Here is a 22,310-nt window from a genome sequence, read left to right on the forward strand (position 1 = left end):
ATGCGAAAATAATTTCTTGCAACCCCTCACCCTCAAATCGTTCATCAATCGAATACGGAAACACGCGAGTGGTTATCACTTTCTAATTTACACTCGAAAATACTGTTATCCGTATCCAAATGAGAAATTCGAAAACAATGTCTTGCAACCCCTTGCCGCACATAATAATCCACCCTCAAAACCCCATCAATCGAATACGACAAAACGCGAGTAGTTATCACATTCTAATTTACACCCAATGATACTGTGAGCCATATTCAATACAGGAATGCGAAAATAATCTCTTGCAACCGCTTGTCTCACATAGAAATCCACTCCCAAGGTGTTTATTAATCGAATGCGGTAAAACGCGATGGCTCAAACGGAGATCATCAAATTGTGTTTCAGAGCATTACACCAACCCATCTGTAGAATATGAAACCAAGAAAGTCTACTTCGTAAATGCTGAAATATGGACACGTTCGAAATGTGATCTATTGTATAATGCCACAGTAGAGTTGGGTATACCAATACGAACGCATGATTTGGTTGTATTTAGGTTGGTATTCTGCAGTTTGTTTTTACAGCTTTTGGATATTTAAATATTGTTAAAATAACTTACGTAATAAAAAACAAAATTGATGATAGTTAACCGGAGACGAAACGTCAGACTAAAAATTTAGAACTAGCATCATGTAAACGAAAAAAGGTCGCCCTAATAATGTATCACTTATTTTGAAATCTCTATTTAAGTAACTTCGGTAAAAATAAAAACGATTTTTTTACATAGTGATGAAATTATCGAACTTTTTTTAACGAAAAATCGTATGGAATGTGGTACTTTTTCTCACGATTTTTACCATGCGTTTCCATGGAGTTTAGTCCTGTCTATGAACAATAGCATCCATTTCTCACTTATAATTGCTGTCAAAGTGACAATTGCACTGCGGCTTATGCGATTTTGTATACATGAGTTGAATTGTCAGTGACAGTTAATCGCGAATGTCAATAAAATTATTCAATTGTGGGTTATTATGGGTCACTATGCAAAAAAATTTCGTGTGCAACACGTGTTGAAAGTGTCCTTTTTCCATGAATTTGCTTAATTCACTCGGGCTTCGCCATCATTAATTAAACTGCAAATTCATGAATAAAAGTATCACTTTCAAAACTAGTTATACAAATAGCTATTACAAAATTTTGTTTTTTTTTCCGGATATCTCCGAAAGTAGTCGGAATTTCAAACTATCTACCTATCTCTTACAGTTTCCGAGATCCCCATGGTGGCCTCGAATTTGAATCAGCTTGTATAGATGTGAAAGGTTTATGGGGTTTCAAGGTATGCTATTGCTTATACTAGCGTCAGAAAACACTTTGTCTACCAAGGATGAAACAAAGATTCTACTTATTTTAGATGGTTATATTTCGAGAGGAAATTTAATGTAATCAGTTTATTTGATTTTTATGTCGGAGTCACTTAGACATTATATAATAATCACTTTTGTTTGTGGAACAAAAGCTCATTTTTTTAATACAATATGGTACCTGCTACCAAGATATGGTTCAAATATAATTAAAGTCGTTTAGCGAGCTGTGACTGTACGAGATGAATGGTCTAATGTTTAGTCAGTTGAGCCTTAACATCGGGGCGCCAGCAGGCGCCATCAAGTTGACAAAAAATTAGTCACTGACGATAAGGAATGAAAACGGATGTGACGCAATCTTTCCTTAAAATATGATACGTCTTCTAGACTCTCCGAAAATGTTCCGTGATTTATCTCTAGAGACTTTCCGGTGACTATATAAGTAAATTGAGGCGTGTTTAGTGGCAGAATCGATGCCGAAGTGATAATAGTGAAGTTTGCGCTCGTATGTGATAAATTTACATGTTATCAATTTGTGTACCACGTTGTTATAAATTCTTCAATAATTAATTGTAAATAAATCACGTAATTTAATTTAGGTTACACTAATATGTCTATCGCATTGGCAAGCATTAACATACGTAAATTTAACAATACAGTAGAACCCCGATTATCCGTGCGCGAATTATCCGGGATGCGGATTATCCGTGCCATGCTTGCGCATTTTTGAAATTACATTTTTAAAGTTTTAATTGAAATACCATTGCCGTAAATCACTTGACGAGAATTTTCGCTAGTCCATGAGGGAGACGCAGGCTGTAATACCGAGTGCGCGCATGCTCAGAGAATTATCTTTCATCAGCCGATGCAGGTTAAGCGGAATTTAGCCATTTAGCATTAGCGCATTTGACTGCGTGCTACATGTAAGTTGCAACTGTACTTGTGTTAGACCTTATCTAGAATTCTGTTTTTTTTCATTGTGTTATGAACTTTTTTGTAGAATTTATTGTACATACCTTAGTTTGATTTTTTTCTTATTTTTTTAGTATACATACGTATGCCTACCCTAAGAAACAATAAATTGTTTGGATTATCCGTGCTTTTCAATTATCCGTGCGCCATCCGGTCCCATTGAGCACGGATAATCGGGGTTCTACTGTAATTGTTTGTATTAAACTTAAGAGTAATGTAAAAACGGACCTCTATTCTTTGCGGTAAATAAGAACGTACCTAAATTAACTGAGTAATTATTTGGATTTAACTGGCAACAAAGCCATAAGCTGGGATGACGCCTACAATGAGGGTAGTTAATTCACATCAGTAACGAACGCTAACTCCACTAAAAAGCGCGATATTTTTGTTTTAAGGTTTGGTAAGGTGTGCTACCACGTAATTTCAGAAAAATTACCATGTCAATGTCTTTAACTTTGTCAAAACGTATCAAATTAAGAACATCCTCATAAAATATACCCATAGACCTTGTTTTTTGCACTTATCCTTACTTATACAATTAGTCATTTATGTTAACCACATTTTATATGCCAATTACATAAATCGTGTTTATGAGCACTTTATGTTACGTACAGTGGAATACGTGCCGGCCTGTTTTCCTGTTGCAAATCTGTTTATAAATTATGTAATTTACTGCAGTTGCGCAATTATCGATTTTGATGTTTAGATTTACGCAAATCGGAGGGCTTTGTATCTCAATTTCTTTGTTTGATGTTGCTACATTGTAGTCAAGCGTATAATTAGACGATGTCGAAGTGTAGGTACATTTTACCTATAAATCAATTACAGGTGGTGTGAATGTGTAACGTTAAACCGTACCATGTTACGCGAACGTAAACATTTTAGTACTTGTAATGCGTTGTAGTTTCCACATTCGCACAACCCCGGCTAATGGAAATGGAATGGAAATTTCACATAATTAATCCTCATTTCGAAAATAGGGGTGCCAATAATATTTTAGTCTCGTTTCATGTTTTCAGTGTTCTAATTGACTCAGTTACTATGTATTATTAGATCAATCCTCTGAGATAAAAGCTCAATCCCAGTCATAACACATGTCTGGGGATGAAAGAGAAAAGTTTTTTTTAAATTTTCAAACAGGAAAGTTGTAGCTCTCAAAACGGCATGCTGTAAAAAGCAGCAAAAATCGAACAGGTGTTTTATACCTTTTTTATTATACCTGAATCACAATCTCCGTTTTAAACACTCAAATGCGTGCGAAAAAGGGCCTTTAAAACACACGTGCTTTAAAGTTGCTAAGTAACGATACTTCAAGTATGACTTTTGAAACTGTCATCTGGATGAAATAAAAAACCCTCTTAGGTCGCTTTCTGTAAATGCAGAACATTTCTTTGGCTTTTGTACCTATCCTTTGGTTGAAGCTTTCACAAACGCGCGTAATTTAGGGTATGCTTCCAAATCTGTTCCACTTTTTAATCACAGCATTGCTTTAAAGTTTTTAATGAATGCACCAAAATATAGAAGATTTAAATACCTTTGACATTTCCTTCATATATGCCAGCATTATGGATGCATTTAAGACTGTATTCGTAAGTAACTTCCTATTCATCCATGGAAACAACTATTCATATTCTTTATAATAGGCTTTACTGTAGTTGGATTTTACACCTACCAACGTTTGTTTAGATTTTATAACAATCGATTTAATGGACGGTGTATTATCTTTTTCAACGGAAATCGTTTAATTCACAAAGACGATGATTTTTATAAGCAAACGTCAAGTGACATTTCCATGGCAATCGTGAAATTTACGAACACCCAGCCCACTTAATTAGACATGTATATTTGAGTATAACGTCAATATGACTTCATTGTATTTCCTATTTTTCAATTATACTGCAGGTATAATAAAAAATACTATAAGATTGATCTTTAAAGCACTTGCAACGTTAAAGGCACTCCGCTTTGCGTCGTGCCCTTAAACTCGTTGCGCGTGCTTTAAAGACTTGATTATACACTTGTATCTTAATATACTATTTTTATAGACCGAATCTGCTGGCAAAATGTTCTAATACAACATTTAAATTAGAGAAAACCACTAAACTTATAGCGTTTTGTCTAGCCGAAATCTGAATGTCCGAAAAGATCGCTCTCTAACTAATCCCTACTTAGAGTAGGAGTAGAAAAAAGGGCCAAATATATTGTTTCTTTCCTTTTCTTTTAATAAGTGAACAAATTCCGTCCATAGAAGATACATCAACTGTCTTTTGTTACCAAAAATCAGTTCCAGATGCCATAGCAGAAGCGGGAGAATCGAGCACGACCTTTGATCCTCCTGCTCTGCTCTTGACACATGTGTAACATATTCTTTTATTACTCGATATTAAAAAAAATAACTTCAACTTCTTGAATATATCGCATACGAATTTAAATATAAAAATGCGGAACCCAAAGCAACCGTATTAAAATTAATTAATTGTGACAGCTAGATCTGTATTTGTTTCAAGAAGTTATTTTGGTTGCATAAAATTAGGGGCCCTTCAGAAGGATTTTGTCATTTTAAAAGTAGGCATTGGGAAAAACAATACACATAAATCTCTATGTTTTCATTAGTCATATGTTTCAGGCTGATTTATTCGTTCATGAATTTACTGTATTCAGGGTTCACTTAATTTACTTTCTCATGAGATCGATTTCTTTTGGATCACAATGTTTGACTTTGTAATTTTAATGCCAATCTTACGATAAACCTACCGTACTGATTAGTAATTATTGTAGTTGATTTGAATATTTGTTTAACATTTAAAAATAAATACTGTTCAGATGGAAACGTCTTCTAAGCTCACGGGTAGACACATAAATTTGCGTCTACATACCTTTAAGTACGTAATATTACATTTATGACACAATAATTTTTTATATACCATCCCAAGCGACACACTTCCACAACGATTTTACTCAAGAGAACCCTTGAAAGCCGCGCCATTATAGCTAACTTTTTTTTAGTAGGTACCTATCGGAGATACGAACTCGGTGAATTAAAAAATATGACTTTTCACTGACTAACAGTATTAAAATAAGAAAAACGATTCAGCATCGTTTTATCAAAATATTTATCAAAATCAAACAGTTGAAATCTTACACAAAAACTAATGAAAAAACGAAAGCATTGCGTACTGTATTACCATTGAATCAAAATAATATTTTATTCAATAACTTAAAATTGTTTTCCAAGAACTTACCACTACATATCCAGGTATCGTCGACTGTAGTCACTCACCTGAAACAAAATAACAAATTATTATGATAAATTAGCAAAGCACTTACTGGTTACTACAGAAACATTGCAGATATTTACCTACAAAAAATTATGGTAGGTTTTATTACAAAAAAAACGGAGACAAAATGTCAAAGCTAGTTAAACGGTTAGTCTCTAGGGTAATTACTGAGATCTCAGCCGGAAAGTGAGCTAGCCAATCATAAAATGCGCTATGAAGGCATAGAAATAGCGAATATGAAGTATATAAACTAGCATTGCGAAGGGTTGCCGCATTGTAAAATAATTATTGCATGATACAACGGAACTTATTACGTCAATTAAATATAAAGCAGAACCTTTAGGCTAAAAAAATCTATGAAACCAATCAAATCGGTACGAGCACAAGGGTGTTAAAGGACTGTAAAGGTTGAAAATGGGCACTCGTGCTTTCTTCGCTTCCACATCTCGAAAAAACATTTTCCAGAACGATTAATGGCGGCGACTGAAGTGGAGAATTTCCAATACATCAAACCTTTGGGTTAGCGTGGACTAAAAAACGTGAAAATGATCAAATAAACTCCCGAATAAACTTCCCCTGACAACCCTAAAATAAGTTCATTAAAATGTAGGTATTCAAACTAGCGCGCTAACACGTGAGTTTCCTTTTTTGCGCTCGGATAAATATTTTACTCCTTTTTGTCGTCGGTACAATTATTTGTTTCCCAATTTCGTGCATGGCAAAACTTAATTTTATTTCTTTCTTCGCGTCTCGCATAAAACCATAAGAAAAACGCGATTTATTTGACGTAAGGACAATTAAGTTACTTAGCAAACCTCAACTTTATGCGAAAATTTTCGGCGCGTTTGCATTAACGATGTCATTTTACATCCAATTGAGTCTTAACACTTTTTTGGCGATACGGCTCTAAATTATAAACACTTCTTAAAGGATGAGGGCAACCGAAAGTAATTTAGGGTCAATTTATGTGTATGTGCATGTTGCCATTAATTTAAAGTTGAGGGATGCGCAGAGTGCCCGTCGGTGTCTTTTGAAACTCCGCTCGGCATGGTAATTTAAAAGTTCCCCGTATATATTTAAATATTTACCAAAGTACATTTACGTACCTCTTCCATTTAATGCATACTCGCGTTTTATTCCATTTTGTTGCCGATAATCTCGTTTCAAAAGGCAGTCGTGTTTATTTTTCGAAATAGGCGGCGTGAACGTGTCGGGAATAATCGAGATCGTGATACGTTCCCGTCCTTAACTAATCGGATTACTTACAAACATTTGTAAGCTATACTGTGATGCACAGTTGGGGATTAATCTGAGATTAGGTTCTGCCAAAAAAATGTACGGACGAGATGAAATATTTAGTCGATACTTTAGGTCACGGCAATAATGTTCTGGGTGAATTTGGGGAGAGATGACTTCGAATTTTAGATTTTCTGAATAAAAATTCAGACCTACACCTTTGGGGTTTTCAAAGTGAAATTGAAAACGGCTCTTTTTGGTCAGTTTGAGTGCAGATGTTTCGGGGTTTATTATTCAATTAATTTTGTTCAACGGAGTTCGGTCGCGTTTCTAATTGCCTCAATGTTGAACGTTTTTTAATTGGCAAGTACAACTACTTACACTAAGGGTACTAGTGATGGAAATTTTCTGTAAATTTTCTAAATTTTGAACCTGAAAACAAACAATGATGCTATCTTTAAACGGAATTTAACTCCTCACTTTCAGAAAGCTCTCACTTTGACAACACCGACGACGATAGCTGATCTTTTAGATTTAGGAAAGAAGATTGAACAGAACAAACACTTTTATCTCCACATTCTAAGAAGACAATTAAACTATTAGAACCCTGCAGTTTAGCGTACATCACTTCTTCAGATAGTGACTCTTCATCATTCAAGAAATCAATTACTCCCAGAACTATCTTGACTCTACTAACTCTTCACTCACTACTTTACAGAAGACTGTTAAATACTGAAATCGTAACCAATTGAGCCATATTTCTCCCAAATTAAATTCGTAAGCCTCTTTCTCTGTACTTGATGATCAATCTAAATTTGTACTTTATTTTATTTTTTTAGGAGGCCCTGACTGGAACGTTTTACATCATTTAGGCCTGAAACCTTCTTCATGTATTTTAGGTGATCCCCTTATTTTTTGGAAATTCGTCCCTGATTTTCGTAGTGGTACTTGGTTATTTAGTAGTGAGATTACTACTCTTCCACTGCAGATCACTTGAATAGCTAGCTATTCTACCTTCAAAAATTACTACAAGACCTTCTCACCAAATATGTTGATAATTCTGCACCTTTAGGTTCTACTAACTTGATTGAACACAAAATTATAACTACTTCTGAACAGATTAAATAACAATACCATTCTCTTTGATCCTACTCTACTAGAAGTTGCGAACAAGGAATTAACGTTCTTCCTAGGTTTGGTGCAGGAGTTTGAAGAGCGGCATGTGATATTAATTATTGATCCAGATATTTGAACGAGAAAAACAATGTTGAGTGCTTCCGAACCCAATTATAATTATAAACTATTTTTTCAGCGATTCATAGGAAGATCTCTAGCTGTAACTTTTGAACTAGTAGCTCAGTCTTGGAACTGTTTCAAATTATGGATTCTACAGGCCCCATTCTATAAGAAAATGTTTTTTCCGGGTCGATCTGAGACAATTTTTTCTTCGGGCCTCAAAAAAAGGCAGGTTATAACCTTCCTTTTTTACCAAAAATCGACTACACCAAAATTTCTCGGGAAAACACTTTTTCTTATTAATTTTGGTGCGTAGAATCCAAAACAATTCGTACTTTTTTGATTAGACTTCTCAATCAAAAGTTATAGACTAGAAACCAATTTCGAAAGAAAATTCAAAGGGCTGTAACTTTTGAACTAGTAGCCCAATCTTGGAACTGTTTGAAATTATGGATTCTACAGGCCACATTCTATAAGAAAATTTTTTTTCCGGGTCGATCTGAGACAATTTTTTTCTCGGGCCTCAAAAAAAGGCAGTGTATAACCTTCCTTTTTTACCAAAAATCGACTACACCAAAATTTCTTGGGAAAACACTTTTTCTTATTAATTTTGGGGCGTAGAATCCAAAACAATTCGTACTTTTTCGATTAGACTTCTCAATCAAAAGTTATAAACTAGAAACCAATTTCGAAAGAAAATTCAAAGGGCTGTAACTTTTGAACTAATAACAATAATAATAATAATATATATAATAATATAATTTACTATCACCTGACATCAAGAATATTACTAACACAAACACTTTCAAAAATGTGCTCAAAGACTTCCTCATTGTAAAGTGTTGTTACACAATCCAAGAGTACTTGAATGTCATCTAAATAATAATGTTTGTCCAATATTCGTACAATGTGTGTGTTTTATACCTACTATTGATTTTCTTTGTGTGACTTGCCTTATCTATTGTAAAATAGCTACAAAGGTCTAATAAATTATTATTATTATTAAAAAGTAAATAGTTCTGAAACTCTCTAATGTTCCAAAGAAAATTTTGTTTAAATTTCTAGTAATACTTCAATAAACTTTTATAGGAACGACGCCCAATTTGATTTGAAGATGAACACACCTTCAAGAAGATGGAAAATGTTTCACGTAAATATCACAAGGTTTCTCAGGATCAAAGAAAATTCCTAAAAGAGTTTCTAAGGTTGCATACTTCGAGAAAGACCTGTGTGATGGTTTGTAAAAAAATTCCTATAAGCAAATGACAATAAGAAAATTAGGAAGCTTTTCAAGGCGCTTTCTAAGTAGATCTCTAAACGTAACTCTAGGAAGTTTTCTAGTCAAAAAAGAACATTTAAAAAAGGAATTCCAAAAGATACGTCTAAGAGAGAGGAGATTCTTGAAATTTTTAAGACGTGGAAAAGCTTTTCAAAAACGGTTTTTCGAGAGCACTTTAAATACAATTTGGATCAAGTGAGTATACTCCTCAGACTTGTATTTGTTGTTACCTTAATGTTGTTTTAACGTATATCACCTATAGGTACGAATACCGTGTTCCAAAAGAGGTCACGACAATTACTCAATTCTTCAAGGTATTATCAGAATCGCGTTACCAAGACCATAAACATAAAAATGTGGTAATAGAATTTCAGAAATTTAAAAAAATTTAAAATATGAGTGTACCTAATTTCTGATTTCTGATTAAATTTCAATTATGCCCCAAAAATATGTCGTATTAGGAACTGTAGTGGGTCCTTTTTACATATTTTACATGTGCTGTTGTAACGCATTGGAAAGCTCCACTAACAAAACATGTACGTGTGACAGAAGCTGTAAAATTTACGATACAATCAGGACTTAAAGCCGATGTATGCTTACCTACAAATTGTTTTTCAAACCTTAAAGTGTTGATCGATTAATAACAAAAGAAGTGGGAACTAGGAAGTGGTTTATTGTAGTTCAGCGTGTCAAACTCACTTTTTAACGACGACACCTTAAAATCGATTGAACAACGTATGTGCTTTATTGTCAGGTGCAGAACGCTGAGAGGGACGGATTAATTGTAAATTTTCAAATCGATACCGGTCAGTTACACACAAAAACCTCAATAGGGCATTGTTTTAACGAATATATACAGTTCCGATTCGAAATACGTAGGAAATCTGCTCGTGCCCCTAATCCTCTGCCTTTTCACTAATCATAGGTTTAACCTTCCATTCGCACAAAAGCGATTTGAGTTAATCTAAAAATCCACATTATTTTAGCCCATTAATATTACGGTTGTAACCTATACACTTTATGCAATTTAAAAAGTCGGTATCTTAATAACCACAAAAAAACATGTGTCAAACTTATCATGAAAGGATTTCGACGGGATTGCAAGATGAATTAACAAGTAAGTCGACTTGTGTGATTGATAAAAAATAAACGAGGCTTAATATCATCTGCCAAAAGGAATATTTCTGCCTTGAGACGAGAATGGAAGAATTGTAGTGGACAATTTACTTATTACTAGCAAAAGGTGAAACAAAAAACACCAAGAAACCGCAATGGAACGTTAAAAATCAATATGGATTTGGCCCGTATACAGAACTTTCATTTCAAAATGACCCAGAGATTGTAATTTGAAAAAAAATCAAACATTTCAAAAACACGTCTCGTTAGATAGCTAGGGGAAGTAACGAGAAGTGGACAGAAATTCCTTACGGAAAGTACAGTAGATTCGATCTTGGATAAGACAATGAAAAAATGAAAAGGATTTTGCGAATTCTCTCATTCATGACCAAATCCTGTAAGAAACACTTTAATATGGGGTTTAGGCTTAGGTTCTTATTAGTTTAAAAAAACATTTTGTTCCTCATAGTCAAAGAAAAATATAATAATCGCTTAAGAAAATACTTACTGAAGTATAAATTTATTTTATAGATTGTACAAGTAATTGAATTTGTAATTGTAGAGTGATTCTACATATTCTCCTCTACAACTCCTAATACAAAGGATTTATTTGAAGTTGTATACATGTTGGCTTGAAATGGGGTTTTCAAATTATCGAGAATTAAAATTAAGATACCTTCCCCATGAAATTTTAATGAACAGATAAAAATGGTAAGTAGTTCAAGTTGGTTCTCAACTAGTGTCGACGAAAAGTCATCTTCAGGTGAAAAATTGTCGGTACGGAGTGACTTAAATTAGTTTTTAAAAATCGGTTTTTTCCATCTTCCATTTTCCACCTTTTTCACCCACTGCTGTTTTTTAAAAACCGTTTATTAAAACCGTATTTTCATGGGGAGGGTATGAAAATTTTAATTCTCGATAATTACATAGGATTTACACGTTCCTTTTGTCAGAAATCTTTGGTGGTCCTTAACAGTACTAAATAATCACGAAAGTCATTAGGAAATCAAAGAATTACTGATAAATGATATATTTTAGACGCAATTAAAAAAATTTAAAAGTGCTTTTAATGACTAAATTATATACCTTTACACTGTGTCTCAGAAGTAAAGTATATCAATAACAATTAAATCTTCGAAAAAAGGCTTGGATCCGTCGATTTTTATTTTTATTGCTGTATTCATGTAGATAGGATACCCCAAAATTAAAAAAGGCCCTTAAGTCTTTTTATATTTTTAATTTCATTTTGGAAAATATTAAGATGTTGCATGTATATACAATGTATGCCTGATAGTTATAAAACAATTGCGATAGAACGTATTAATAAGTGACTTATTTTTAGGCTACCCGGTATATATAAATTTATCCTTCAAAAACCACATTAAAAAATAATAATCGACAAGTCTGAGCGTTTTTTCGAGCACGCCTAGAATTAATCATTATAGAATTTACCTGATAAATTACTTTCTAGACACAGTATATAAGGATTACACAACAATACCAGTAGCCATATATAAAAACTCGTTAGTAATCAATGGAATTCGCGTTCAGACAATAGAATTTTCAAAATGTAGCAGTCATTAGATGTATCTGGAATTCACATGTTATAAAGGGTGCTTGTAGCGTTTGTTAAGAACATTTGGGTACTATACAACATTTACACTCTTGCAATTAATCGCTGATGTTACATATAAATGTGAGATGTTTAGAAAAATACGCAAGCTTAAACCAGAAGGAAATTTAACTATCAACGAAATAAAAATATTTGGTGAACTAGAAAAATTACAACCCCCGCATGTATACAAGTAAGTGTGAACTTTTTAAAAGATACCTAAGCCCAACCAGAATTCATTTTATTTCCAGATGGTAGTTGCGGGGTAGATTGTCAAGTGATACTTTTTCGCCCTCATTGCAAATAACAATTTTATTAATAAAAGACACTTATTTTTGCGTAGTAATTCTTAATAACCCATAATCGAATAATATCATTGACATTCGCGATTTACTGTCACTCGAACATTGACGCTATTGTTCATAAATAGGACTAAACGCCATGGAAACGTATAGTAAAAATCGTGAAAAGAAGTGCATACGATTTCTTTGCACAAAAAGTTCGGTAATTTGATCGCTATACAAAATCGCACACCTGCGCATGGGTCAAAAAAGTGGGGGGTTATTTTTATCCCGATGCAACACCTCCCTTACTAACGTGCAGGTGGTAAAAAACTGAACTACTAATGGCGATTATTGTACATGTCCGTGGTAATATCCTTCGAAACGGGCATTATAGAGTCTTATTATTGTTATTATTATTATTAATTGTGATTAGCGGTTGATTCCTGAAAATTCTTTGGAAGGAGTTTAATGGATTGGTGGAAGTGGTGTTTTTCTTAAGCACTGGAAACAACAAGTAAACGAGTTTACGTAGAAATTCTAAATTTTAAGTTCCGAAGGGAAAATAATTTGCGACATAACGTATTTAATACGTCACGTTATAAAACCACTAAATTTCAGGATAGTTTTACCTATACTGCTGCGAAGGTGTTAAATGAGATATCTCCTTTATTAAGACATCCGTTTACACAGTTTAAAAATCGTTTGTTAACTCTAATTAATCCTAGATGAAATGTTACGGTCTATTGTTTGCTATGTTGTCATTTTTTAATCAATCAATCAATGTTATTAATTACAATTACATTGTTGTTATTTTATACATGATTATTATGTGGTTGTTATAGTTACAGGAGGGGTGGTAGACCGCCTATTTGGCGAACCCTTTCCGATTGTTATTGTTAGCCTGAGCTATCAAAAATAAACGAGGTTTAATATCATCTGCCAGCAGGAATATTTCTGCATTGTGTTCGTGTTTGGAACGAGAACAGAGAAACAATTTTAGTGGACAATTTACTTATTCCTAAGAAAAAGTGAAACGTAATCAGGAAACATCAACAAAACTTGAAAAATCCGTATGCGTTTGGCCCATACGTAGGGCCTTCATTTCAAAACGAATCTGAGGTTGTAATTTGTAATTTCATGAAACATTTCAAAAAAAATTATGTTTATATAGCTAAAAGGAAGTTTAATGGAAGGTTTATCTTAGTCCGCACTCTCCGCTACACCAAATTTATAATTTATTATAATATGCACCCTACTCACAAGCTGACATCATTTTAAAGGCCACAAAACCTCTTGGTAGATATAACCACCTAATCAAATTTGGATGGTATGATTAAGAACTAATTTTAAAAAACCAAGACAAATACAAAAGTGGTTCTGCATATTCTGCAATCGAGGTGCACATGTTAGGACCTACCAAATTTCTACAAAAATGACGTAAGTTTAAACTAGAAGGAAATTTTCCAAATAAACAAAAACATTTGATTAGGTATAACCCCCAAAATCGAATATTACAGTGTGAGATTGATCTGAATTACATGTTCCCTTTATTGGAAATCCATTGGGAGTCGCGAAAAATCGACCTAAATGGATGTCTTTGGCAGTACTAAATAATTACGGAATTCATTAGGAAATCTAGGATTTCCTTTTAAGTAGGTAATACAGTTTAGACTCGATTTTAGTTATGGTAATGAATAAATTGTTAATTCTCTCATTAATTCAATAATCGTTCATTTTTTTATTTTCAATGCGCTTTTTTTACGGTAGATTTATGTAGATAGGATAGCCGAAAAATACGATCATCCATTTCTTTTTTTTTAATGATTTAATGAAAGCATCTGTCTCAAATTCCATTTTGGAATTTTACGTAAAGTACTGTGTTAGTACAGAAATATTAATTCGCAAGATTGATAATATACGAAGGCGCTGTGGGGCCAAAGATCTTTTAAATATTATCTAACAATTGTCAGTTCTTATCTGACAATTGTCAATTAGTATGTAACAATTGTCAGTTCATATCTAACAATTGTCAATTAATATCTAACAATTGTCAGTTTTTATCTAGCCTTGTTCTCCTATATAAGATTTACTGATTTGTCTAGTGAATCTAAGTGAAGTCACCTGATGCTGTTGCAGGGGAGGGAATCAGTTCATTCTCAGCAATCTTTGTAGTCTGCTTGGGGTTATAAAAGACACTACACTGAAAAGTTAAATATGGATTTAGAAAACTTCCTTTTGGAACGAGGATTAAGTGAAGAGATTATAAATACCATTCCATATAAAAAAGGTGGTTTTGACCAATTACCAAATTCACTACTTTGACGCAAAAAAATTGCAATTTGCATTTGCATTTCCCATGTCGGATCGCACAGTTACAGGACAACCTTGTAATTCTTTTACAGCTTCTAAATAGAATCCAGCTATTACTTTTGGATTGTTGGTAGTAGGAGAAGCTCTAACCCAAATGATTTTTCTAGCAAAATCCATCAATGCAACCATTAATCCCAATACCGTATGGTTTTAACTTGTCATACGAATCAATGTGCCAGATATAATTCGGTCCTTTATTAAAGTATTCCCTTCTTCTTAATCTTCTTCGTTTTCTAATAGTTACACCTTGAAGGTCCAGAATTTTTAGCAGAATACGAATAGTTTCTTGCTTCACTGTAAATCCAGTGTGTAGACAACGAAGATGCATCCGCCTGTAACCATGCAGGCAGCCTGACCCGATTAATTCATTTCTTAGGAAACGTACTATAGTATTAATATCGGTATTAGAATTTGTTTCGATACAGTCTTTGTTTATGAAGGTAACGTTTTAGAGATCGAATACTCATATAAATGTTATGATGTGCAAGACAAGCTACAATTTCAAATTGTTTATATCCCATGTGTATTTAGTGGGGCCAACATAAAATAATGTTTGATTAGATCATCGGAAAGAGACATTTTTTGTTTCACTTACGTACAGTACACACATTTGGTGTGTTCGAGAAATTATTTTAAAATAAAAACTGACAATTGTTAGATAAGAACTGACAATTGTCAGATACTAATTGACAGTTGTCAGATACTAATTGACAACTGTCATATAAGAACTGACAATTGTTAGATAATATTTAAAAGATCTTTGGCCCCACAGCGCTTTCGTAATAATAAGCAATGTACCACATAAAGATAAAAAATAGAAATGAATACCGGTACGAACAATTGCAATTTATCAAGAGGGCCCCCGATCAGCCTGAACTAAGACACACATCCTTTTGATCGTGAATGGTTACCTTTTTTGGTAATTTTGATAACACATGTTACACGGGGAAATCTCTAAACCGACTGACCGTTGTCTAACGCACGCGCAAACCTGTACCCTGCACGTAGCATTGCAATTGTATGTGTTATTTCAAAAACTGGTACCGAAAATTTAGCGTAGCGTATATTTCCTATACCTAAACTGAACACGTATGAATAAAATGCGATTAAACATGTGTGTGTGTGTGTGTGTGTGTCATTTGAATTTGTATTTCTGTACTGTCATCTTGCCTTTCCTTTTAAAATTCTTGTCTTTTTAAATCTGTTTTTCTGTGCTACGCTCCTTCAAAGCTGGCAAGGATTCCTGGATATAGGCAATGCCATTTTCCTCTTATTCTAGGTTTTATAGAATCCTTTGAAGGCACTGACAACGGCAGAAGGAAATTTCATATTTGGTTTTCTTGAATATCGTAAAGTATGAAATCTGAACATACTTCAATCCCCTAATGTACTTTCTCGTACCCTATTTGCGCCATGCATCGATTAGAGCAATGGTGCCTACCTCCTTAGAGATTTCCGTAAACGAAAAACGAACGGACTTCAAAGCGGCCCCCGGCCAGTGAGCGTAACGATCATTACTTTAAACTAAGTTCTGATTAGCGCCAACCTTTACTCACGGGAGCGTTTAATTGAGAAATATCGGAAGAGCGCACACTTTAGCACACGCTCGGAAAGATCTCCGCATAAATCACACAATGAAGTGGTATCTTTGAATAAGTTAAATGAGGGGGTTAAGCGTCGATCTGATTACTACCCTCCCGCAAGGCAAAGAACAAAATTGCCGGCAAGATTGTGTATGAGTAATGATTATCGTCGAAAGTTTCGGGTCTATCTAAAAGTAGGCATAATTAGTTACACTCGAAGGAGTTTCTGGACGGTGACAGCTTGTGGCGACACTTCAACTGTTCTAATGAAAAATCAATAATTGCCAAAGACAGAACGTGAAAAAATATGGAGGTCGCACCTGTGCAATCCCCCGTTTTTTGAGGGAACGGATGGAAACGCGATTAAAAAGTTTTAATAACTACCGTTTGGCGAAGGAGTTGTGTAAATAAAGTGGAAACAGACTTCAATTAATAGCCTTCGATTAATCCCGAAACCTAGTTACTTTAAATCTCTTTAAATTGAATTCTATCATAGTCGTTCGATTCATTTGATGCGCAATGATGTGGATGTGCAGTACCTCTACTTGTTTAGAATTCAATTTCTTTAAGGAAAAGATATTCGTGCGAAACTCCACTCTAAACTCCCTTACTTTATTTACCGAGGAGAAAGAAAACGCGACCGGGTTGCGATATATTTACATTTTATTTGTCGACATTTTGAGAGAGGGCCGTTCCCGAAAACTAAAACTGTATGTTAATGGCATCGGTTTCGTCTTAAGCAGATTACGCACGCACATTCCTTTATTGCGTCGTTTACATAATGCAAATCACTTGTTGATACTTTTCGACTTTTTCATTTTCAAGCCAAAATTGTTTCAATCTCCATAAATTACGTATACATTTCGTGGGCTGGAAAATGCCCTTCAGTGACTTCGAATAATGAAAAGTGTGCCGTGAGTAATGACTATGGGGATCATTCAAAATGAGTAATGGGTTTGCTAGACACTATTCACTTTAGTCATTTGGATCAAAATATAAACTTCTGTTTAATTAACAATTCAAAAAAGGTTTTCAAACAAGCTTAATTTCTTACTAAGCGGAATAAACGTTAGAGGAAGAAGAATTTTACAAAGGCCCCTTTTTTAAGACGAATCATGCCTCTTACGTTGTAACGTTAATTTTGAATTTACGAGTTATGTGGTTTTTGCTGATATTATGCATTGGGATTTGGGAAAAAAAACCAAATCTCACAAAAACGATTTCTTTTTCATACGTACGTCAAATGTAACATTTTGCTAGGAGCAGAGAAGCGGAAAAGAGGCAGAGAAAGTTTACCAAACAACAATTTGTAATAAAAATTTCGGTAGTCTGTAACCAAGGGAGGGAATTACAATAAAACCAAAATTTTAAAAAATATGAGAGTCGAAAAGTACAAAAACAATAGTTCATGCAGAGGTTTTGAACCTCGGTAGCTTTAAATTTCAACTTTAAGCTTAAAATTTGTGGTGTGGGGATTGTACAAGAACTTAAGAATGTTGCACAAAGAATGTAATTCTGAAGCGAAATATTTTGCCTCGAGATTTAAGTTTTAAATCTTTGGGACTGAAGTGATTCACGAGCTGATTCTAAAACGAAATGTCTATTTTTAAATCTAACGTTAAATTTTTCGTTATCATTGAGGTCATTAATTTTAAAATTTATGGAGTGAGAAATAAAACATAATTTAAAATCGAAGAAATTTCCAAATAAAAGTAATTTCAAGCTGAATCCGTGTTAGGAAACATTAAAAAAAAGTACACAGCGATTTTGAAGTTCGGAAGCAGTTTGCAACTGTAATTTTATTTATGAATATAATTTTCCGTTGAAAATCCAAAATTATAAAATTTTCCGTTGTAATCAATAAAGTCGAAAATGAAAAATTTGAGAAGGGGGCACAAAGAAGTATTTTAAGCTGCAATTCAGAAACGACTAATCCAATTTTTTACGCAACTTTTGCCTTTTCTAACAGAAAAATAATCAGTCCTGACTTTTAAGAACTTTTTCCGCCGTTTCTAAATATACAGGGTGAACATTTTGTTTGGAACAAAACAAAGAAACTTAAAAAAAGCCACCTAGATAACTTCTAAGTAAATTTAAAAGAAGTGCACAACGGAGTTTTAAGAAAGTATTAATGGAACTTGAAGAGGTTTTCAACAGAATTTAAAAAAAAACTGGAAAAATCAACCAAGTAGCTTAGTAAGTAGTAGAGTTATAAGTTAGTGGCATGCTATATGTATCGAGGTTTACATTCTTGGTAGATTAATGGAGAGAGGGCTCTTTACGCATAAACATTTAGAAGCGCCTGGCATACATTCAAAATCTACTCTATATAATGCAAGAAGAATCAAGCAATTCTCCGAAATATTGCAGTTTCCCTTTGTAGGTACCTTCCCCAACATTTTCGAGATATTCACATTTAAGTTTTTGCATGGCCAGTAGATGATCTTTCCGCCCTTTAAGAATCCTCCTCCGACAGGCCGTTCCGCAGATATTTGCACTGGAAGTTTTGACATCACCATTGCATATATTTCTTCCGGACGTCCTAGCCGCCCTTCGTGAGTACCCTTCTGCGACAGTCTTTTCTTAAGATGTAAAGAATTATATCCGACCACTATAAGGGGTCGAGGAGGAGGACTATGGTTGGTAGAAATTAATTCCTATCGTTGAGACGTTTCATTAGAGTACCATGAAGGATAAAACCAGTTTCACCCCATCCTTCCAAACCCCTCTTTTGATAAGGAGTCGGAAAGAAGGGCGGTAGTTGGTAGGCAACAGTTCCTTTTGTTGAAACCACTCCTTCGGTCATCTACCACCCACTGATTCCGTAAAAGAGTCGCGAAGGAAAATGAGAGCTCGTACAAATCAAATCAAAAATGTTACTTGGCGCCACTATAAAAATCTGAGTAATGTACACTTTACTTTCAAAAGGCCATTTGGCACACCTTCAAGGTATAGGGTATTTATTGTAAAATTCCAGGATTCTGACAATAACCTAAAAGTAGTTCAACGCGACAGAAGTGGGGCCGGACAGACGGACGGAAGGACAAAACAACACCACATTTTTTAATACCCTTAAGAAACATTCCACAGATATTTAAATACTTAGACTTTAGAGGGTTGCAATTATTTAAATGCTACCACCCCAAATGCCGACAGAACAAAAGAAAGAGCAATCAATTAAATACTAGGTGTAGCAACCAAACTTATTATTTCTTGCTCCTCCTTATGGTGCATTTTTAATTTAAAAAAAATGTGCCATTAGGTATTTGCGTTTTATCCGTCCATCCATCCGTCTGCCCACCCGGACCCAATTGTACGGTTTTGAAGTACTTTTAATTTTGTTATCTTGGGGGGGGGGGCACAAATTATTTCCCGAGACTATTATGCGACAATCAAGACACCAAATTGTATATTAGAGGAAGAAACAAAAATGGAAAAGATAAGGATAGCGTCGGGGCGTCGTGCGCTAAGATTCGAGAAAAGGGGTGATAGAGCACGCGAATTGGTGAAAAGATGCTTGAGGGTGAGTGCAAAAGGAATGTGGGAAGAACAAAGAGGAAAATATTACGAAAGAAATAGATACGGACGGGCTGAGGTCGACAGGAGGAGAGGAGTAGGAGAAAATACAACAGAGGGTGAAGATATAGAGCGCACGCGGAAGCAGTAATAAAGGAGTGGTCACCAACATATTTGTGAAAAGTAAAAAAATATAAAAACCATATAGCGAGATTCGGATGCGGAATGAGAAATGGACACAAGAAGAGGAAATGTATAATAAGCTGAGAGGAAGAAAAGGACATAGAACACAGTTACGGAACTGTACGGGGGTGGAAATGACAGGTAGCAGTAGGAGTGAGGTACCGAAGCTGTTAATTTGTAAAAAGTCTTGACAATCTGGCGTCAAATAGAGTTTTATTGATTGTTTGGTACTCTCTATAACCCACTAAGCTATTTAGGTGGAAAAAATTTCCTTTATCTGCACAAGATTTATGCACAATTCATGCCTACTTATTTTATTAATGCACAGTTTGCTGGTTTCAAGTTTGGGCTGGATGAATAAATGTTAATTAGCTGTAATTAAACAAAGCATTACTCTTTCATGACATGCTTCACTAGATACACGTTTACTACCCTGATGATATGATGGTAGCTTAGTGCATCCAATTAAATGGTAATAAGAGCTAATTAAATAGTTATCTATATCAAAGTCAAAAAAATGGCACCTTACTGGCGAGGAAATATTGAAGTACGAGGTCCCTTTGAGGCCGAGTACTTGAATTTCCGAGTATGTAGTGTCATTTTACTGATGAGTGCCCTGTTGATTTTAACTACTTGAATTTATTAACGTCAAAGTAAGAGAATTTAAGTGTACTAATTTTACATTCACTTGGTGCCTTTTGAAAGCGCAATTTCGTTCTTAGCGTGTTGTCAATTACAGATAGGATAAAATATATTGGAAGTAATAGTAATGGCAGATGCTGGGAAAATGCCGGAACATTAAATTAATGGTTTCATTGAAGGTACCTGAAGTATGCCACCAACGGCATCTCTAAACAAACAATTAGCAACAATAATCAAATCAGTCCGGACCAGCTCCTCAAATTCGAACATACAATTGAATTTCCAAAGTCGTAAATTAGCGCTACGGGATAACTTCGTAACAAAAAGGTAATTACGTATTCTTCATGTCGTTTCATCAAAAACGCCGGAACAATAAAGCGCGACAATAAACATTTTTATTTGCTCCGTTTGATACGAAATAAGTCGCATTGTATACATTTAGGGGATGTACTAGGGAGCAAATTGTAATCCTCTTTGATATTTAAAACGAGAAATTCTAATCACCCCCAATCTTTTCAGGAGAGAAAAAAATTAAGTTATACGAATTGGCTTGCTTTTCAATTTTCGGGAATCTACATACGCAGAGGCCAACCTTAAATATATATAGGTGTACCCAAAGTGCTTTTTATCTCATTGGAATAAAGAATTCAATTTGATTGAAAAGCGGGTAGACTGAAAATTCCGCTGAAGGAATTTTCTATTGCCTTCATTTCCCCATTTCAAAATGTAGTTATAAAATATGAAACCAATAAAACCGCCTATGGTTCCTGCTGGGAAGAAGCCTTATATACATTTGGCCCAAAATTTAAACTACTTTACATATCCTAAAATGAAGAAAGTTCTTTTTGGCGCGTGGGCGGGCCGGGCAGGTTTTGCAATTAATATTCGATTACGCGAGTCCCACGTATAAACATTTTTTGCAGAAGACAGGTCGAAGGCTTGCGATCTAAAAGATGAAATTTGTTAATAGCGTTCTACCTTTTATCAATTGCAGTAATCCATTCCATAATTTAAATTTTAAAATTGCCGGGCACTTTTTCGAAACGAAATTTATGTATGGACGACTCGAGTTCGATTCGAATTTACGAACATGCCGAAGGCTTATGGAACGCGGTCGCGCAACAACTGGCTGCATGCGGCCCGTGCCCTTTCGAAAGATGTGCGCAGGACTTAATAAGGATTGCTGCAGTAAAATATTCGCATTGTTTAAATAATAAATGAAGCAAGTAATACAAACCATACTAAAGATACTCCCTATTGAAACGGCAAGCCAAAAGAACCACTTCTACCGTATTCATTAATCAAACCGATGCATACTAATCGCATACATTTACATACTTCATTTAAAACAGTAAGCAGTTCTTTGTACGTAATTAAAATTCATTTCTTTCCCACTTCTAGCGATAAATAAGACAGTAATTTTATACGTTTCAAAGTTTTGTTGAGGGTCTTCAAAAGAATTTTAATGGAGGTGCAAAATCAATACACCTTCTTTTTGCTGAAGATACAACCCGACCAATTTGGGTAGCTCGCCAATATTACCTCATGTAGTAGTTTTCATATTTTCCGACTCATTTCTTAACAGCGACCGAGAATATTGCAATACCTCTGCCGGGTTGTAGTTATCTTTTGGAAAAGCATGTCATTTCGTCCGATGTGG

The 22,310-nt window shown here is 34.6% G+C and overlaps 1 protein-coding gene across 1 annotated transcript in view; it reads right to left on the minus strand.

Moving 5' to 3' along the window:
• Positions 1-21,764, minus strand: part of LOC116176239 (rap guanine nucleotide exchange factor 4-like) — a 156,496-nt gene extending 134,732 nt beyond the window's left edge. Inside the window, exon 1 of the mRNA XM_031494722.1 lies at positions 21,629-21,764. Within this exon, the coding sequence (XP_031350582.1) occupies positions 21,629-21,657 (29 nt within the window). The 5' untranslated portion in view covers positions 21,658-21,764. The remainder of the gene's footprint in view (positions 1-21,628) is intronic.
• Between the last annotated feature and the right edge of the window lie 546 nt (positions 21,765-22,310).

The sequence above is a fragment of the Photinus pyralis genome, unplaced genomic scaffold, assembly GCF_008802855.1.
Source record: "Photinus pyralis isolate 1611_PpyrPB1 unplaced genomic scaffold, Ppyr1.3 Ppyr1.4_LG7, whole genome shotgun sequence".
Lineage (NCBI taxonomy): Eukaryota > Metazoa > Arthropoda > Insecta > Coleoptera > Lampyridae > Photinus > Photinus pyralis.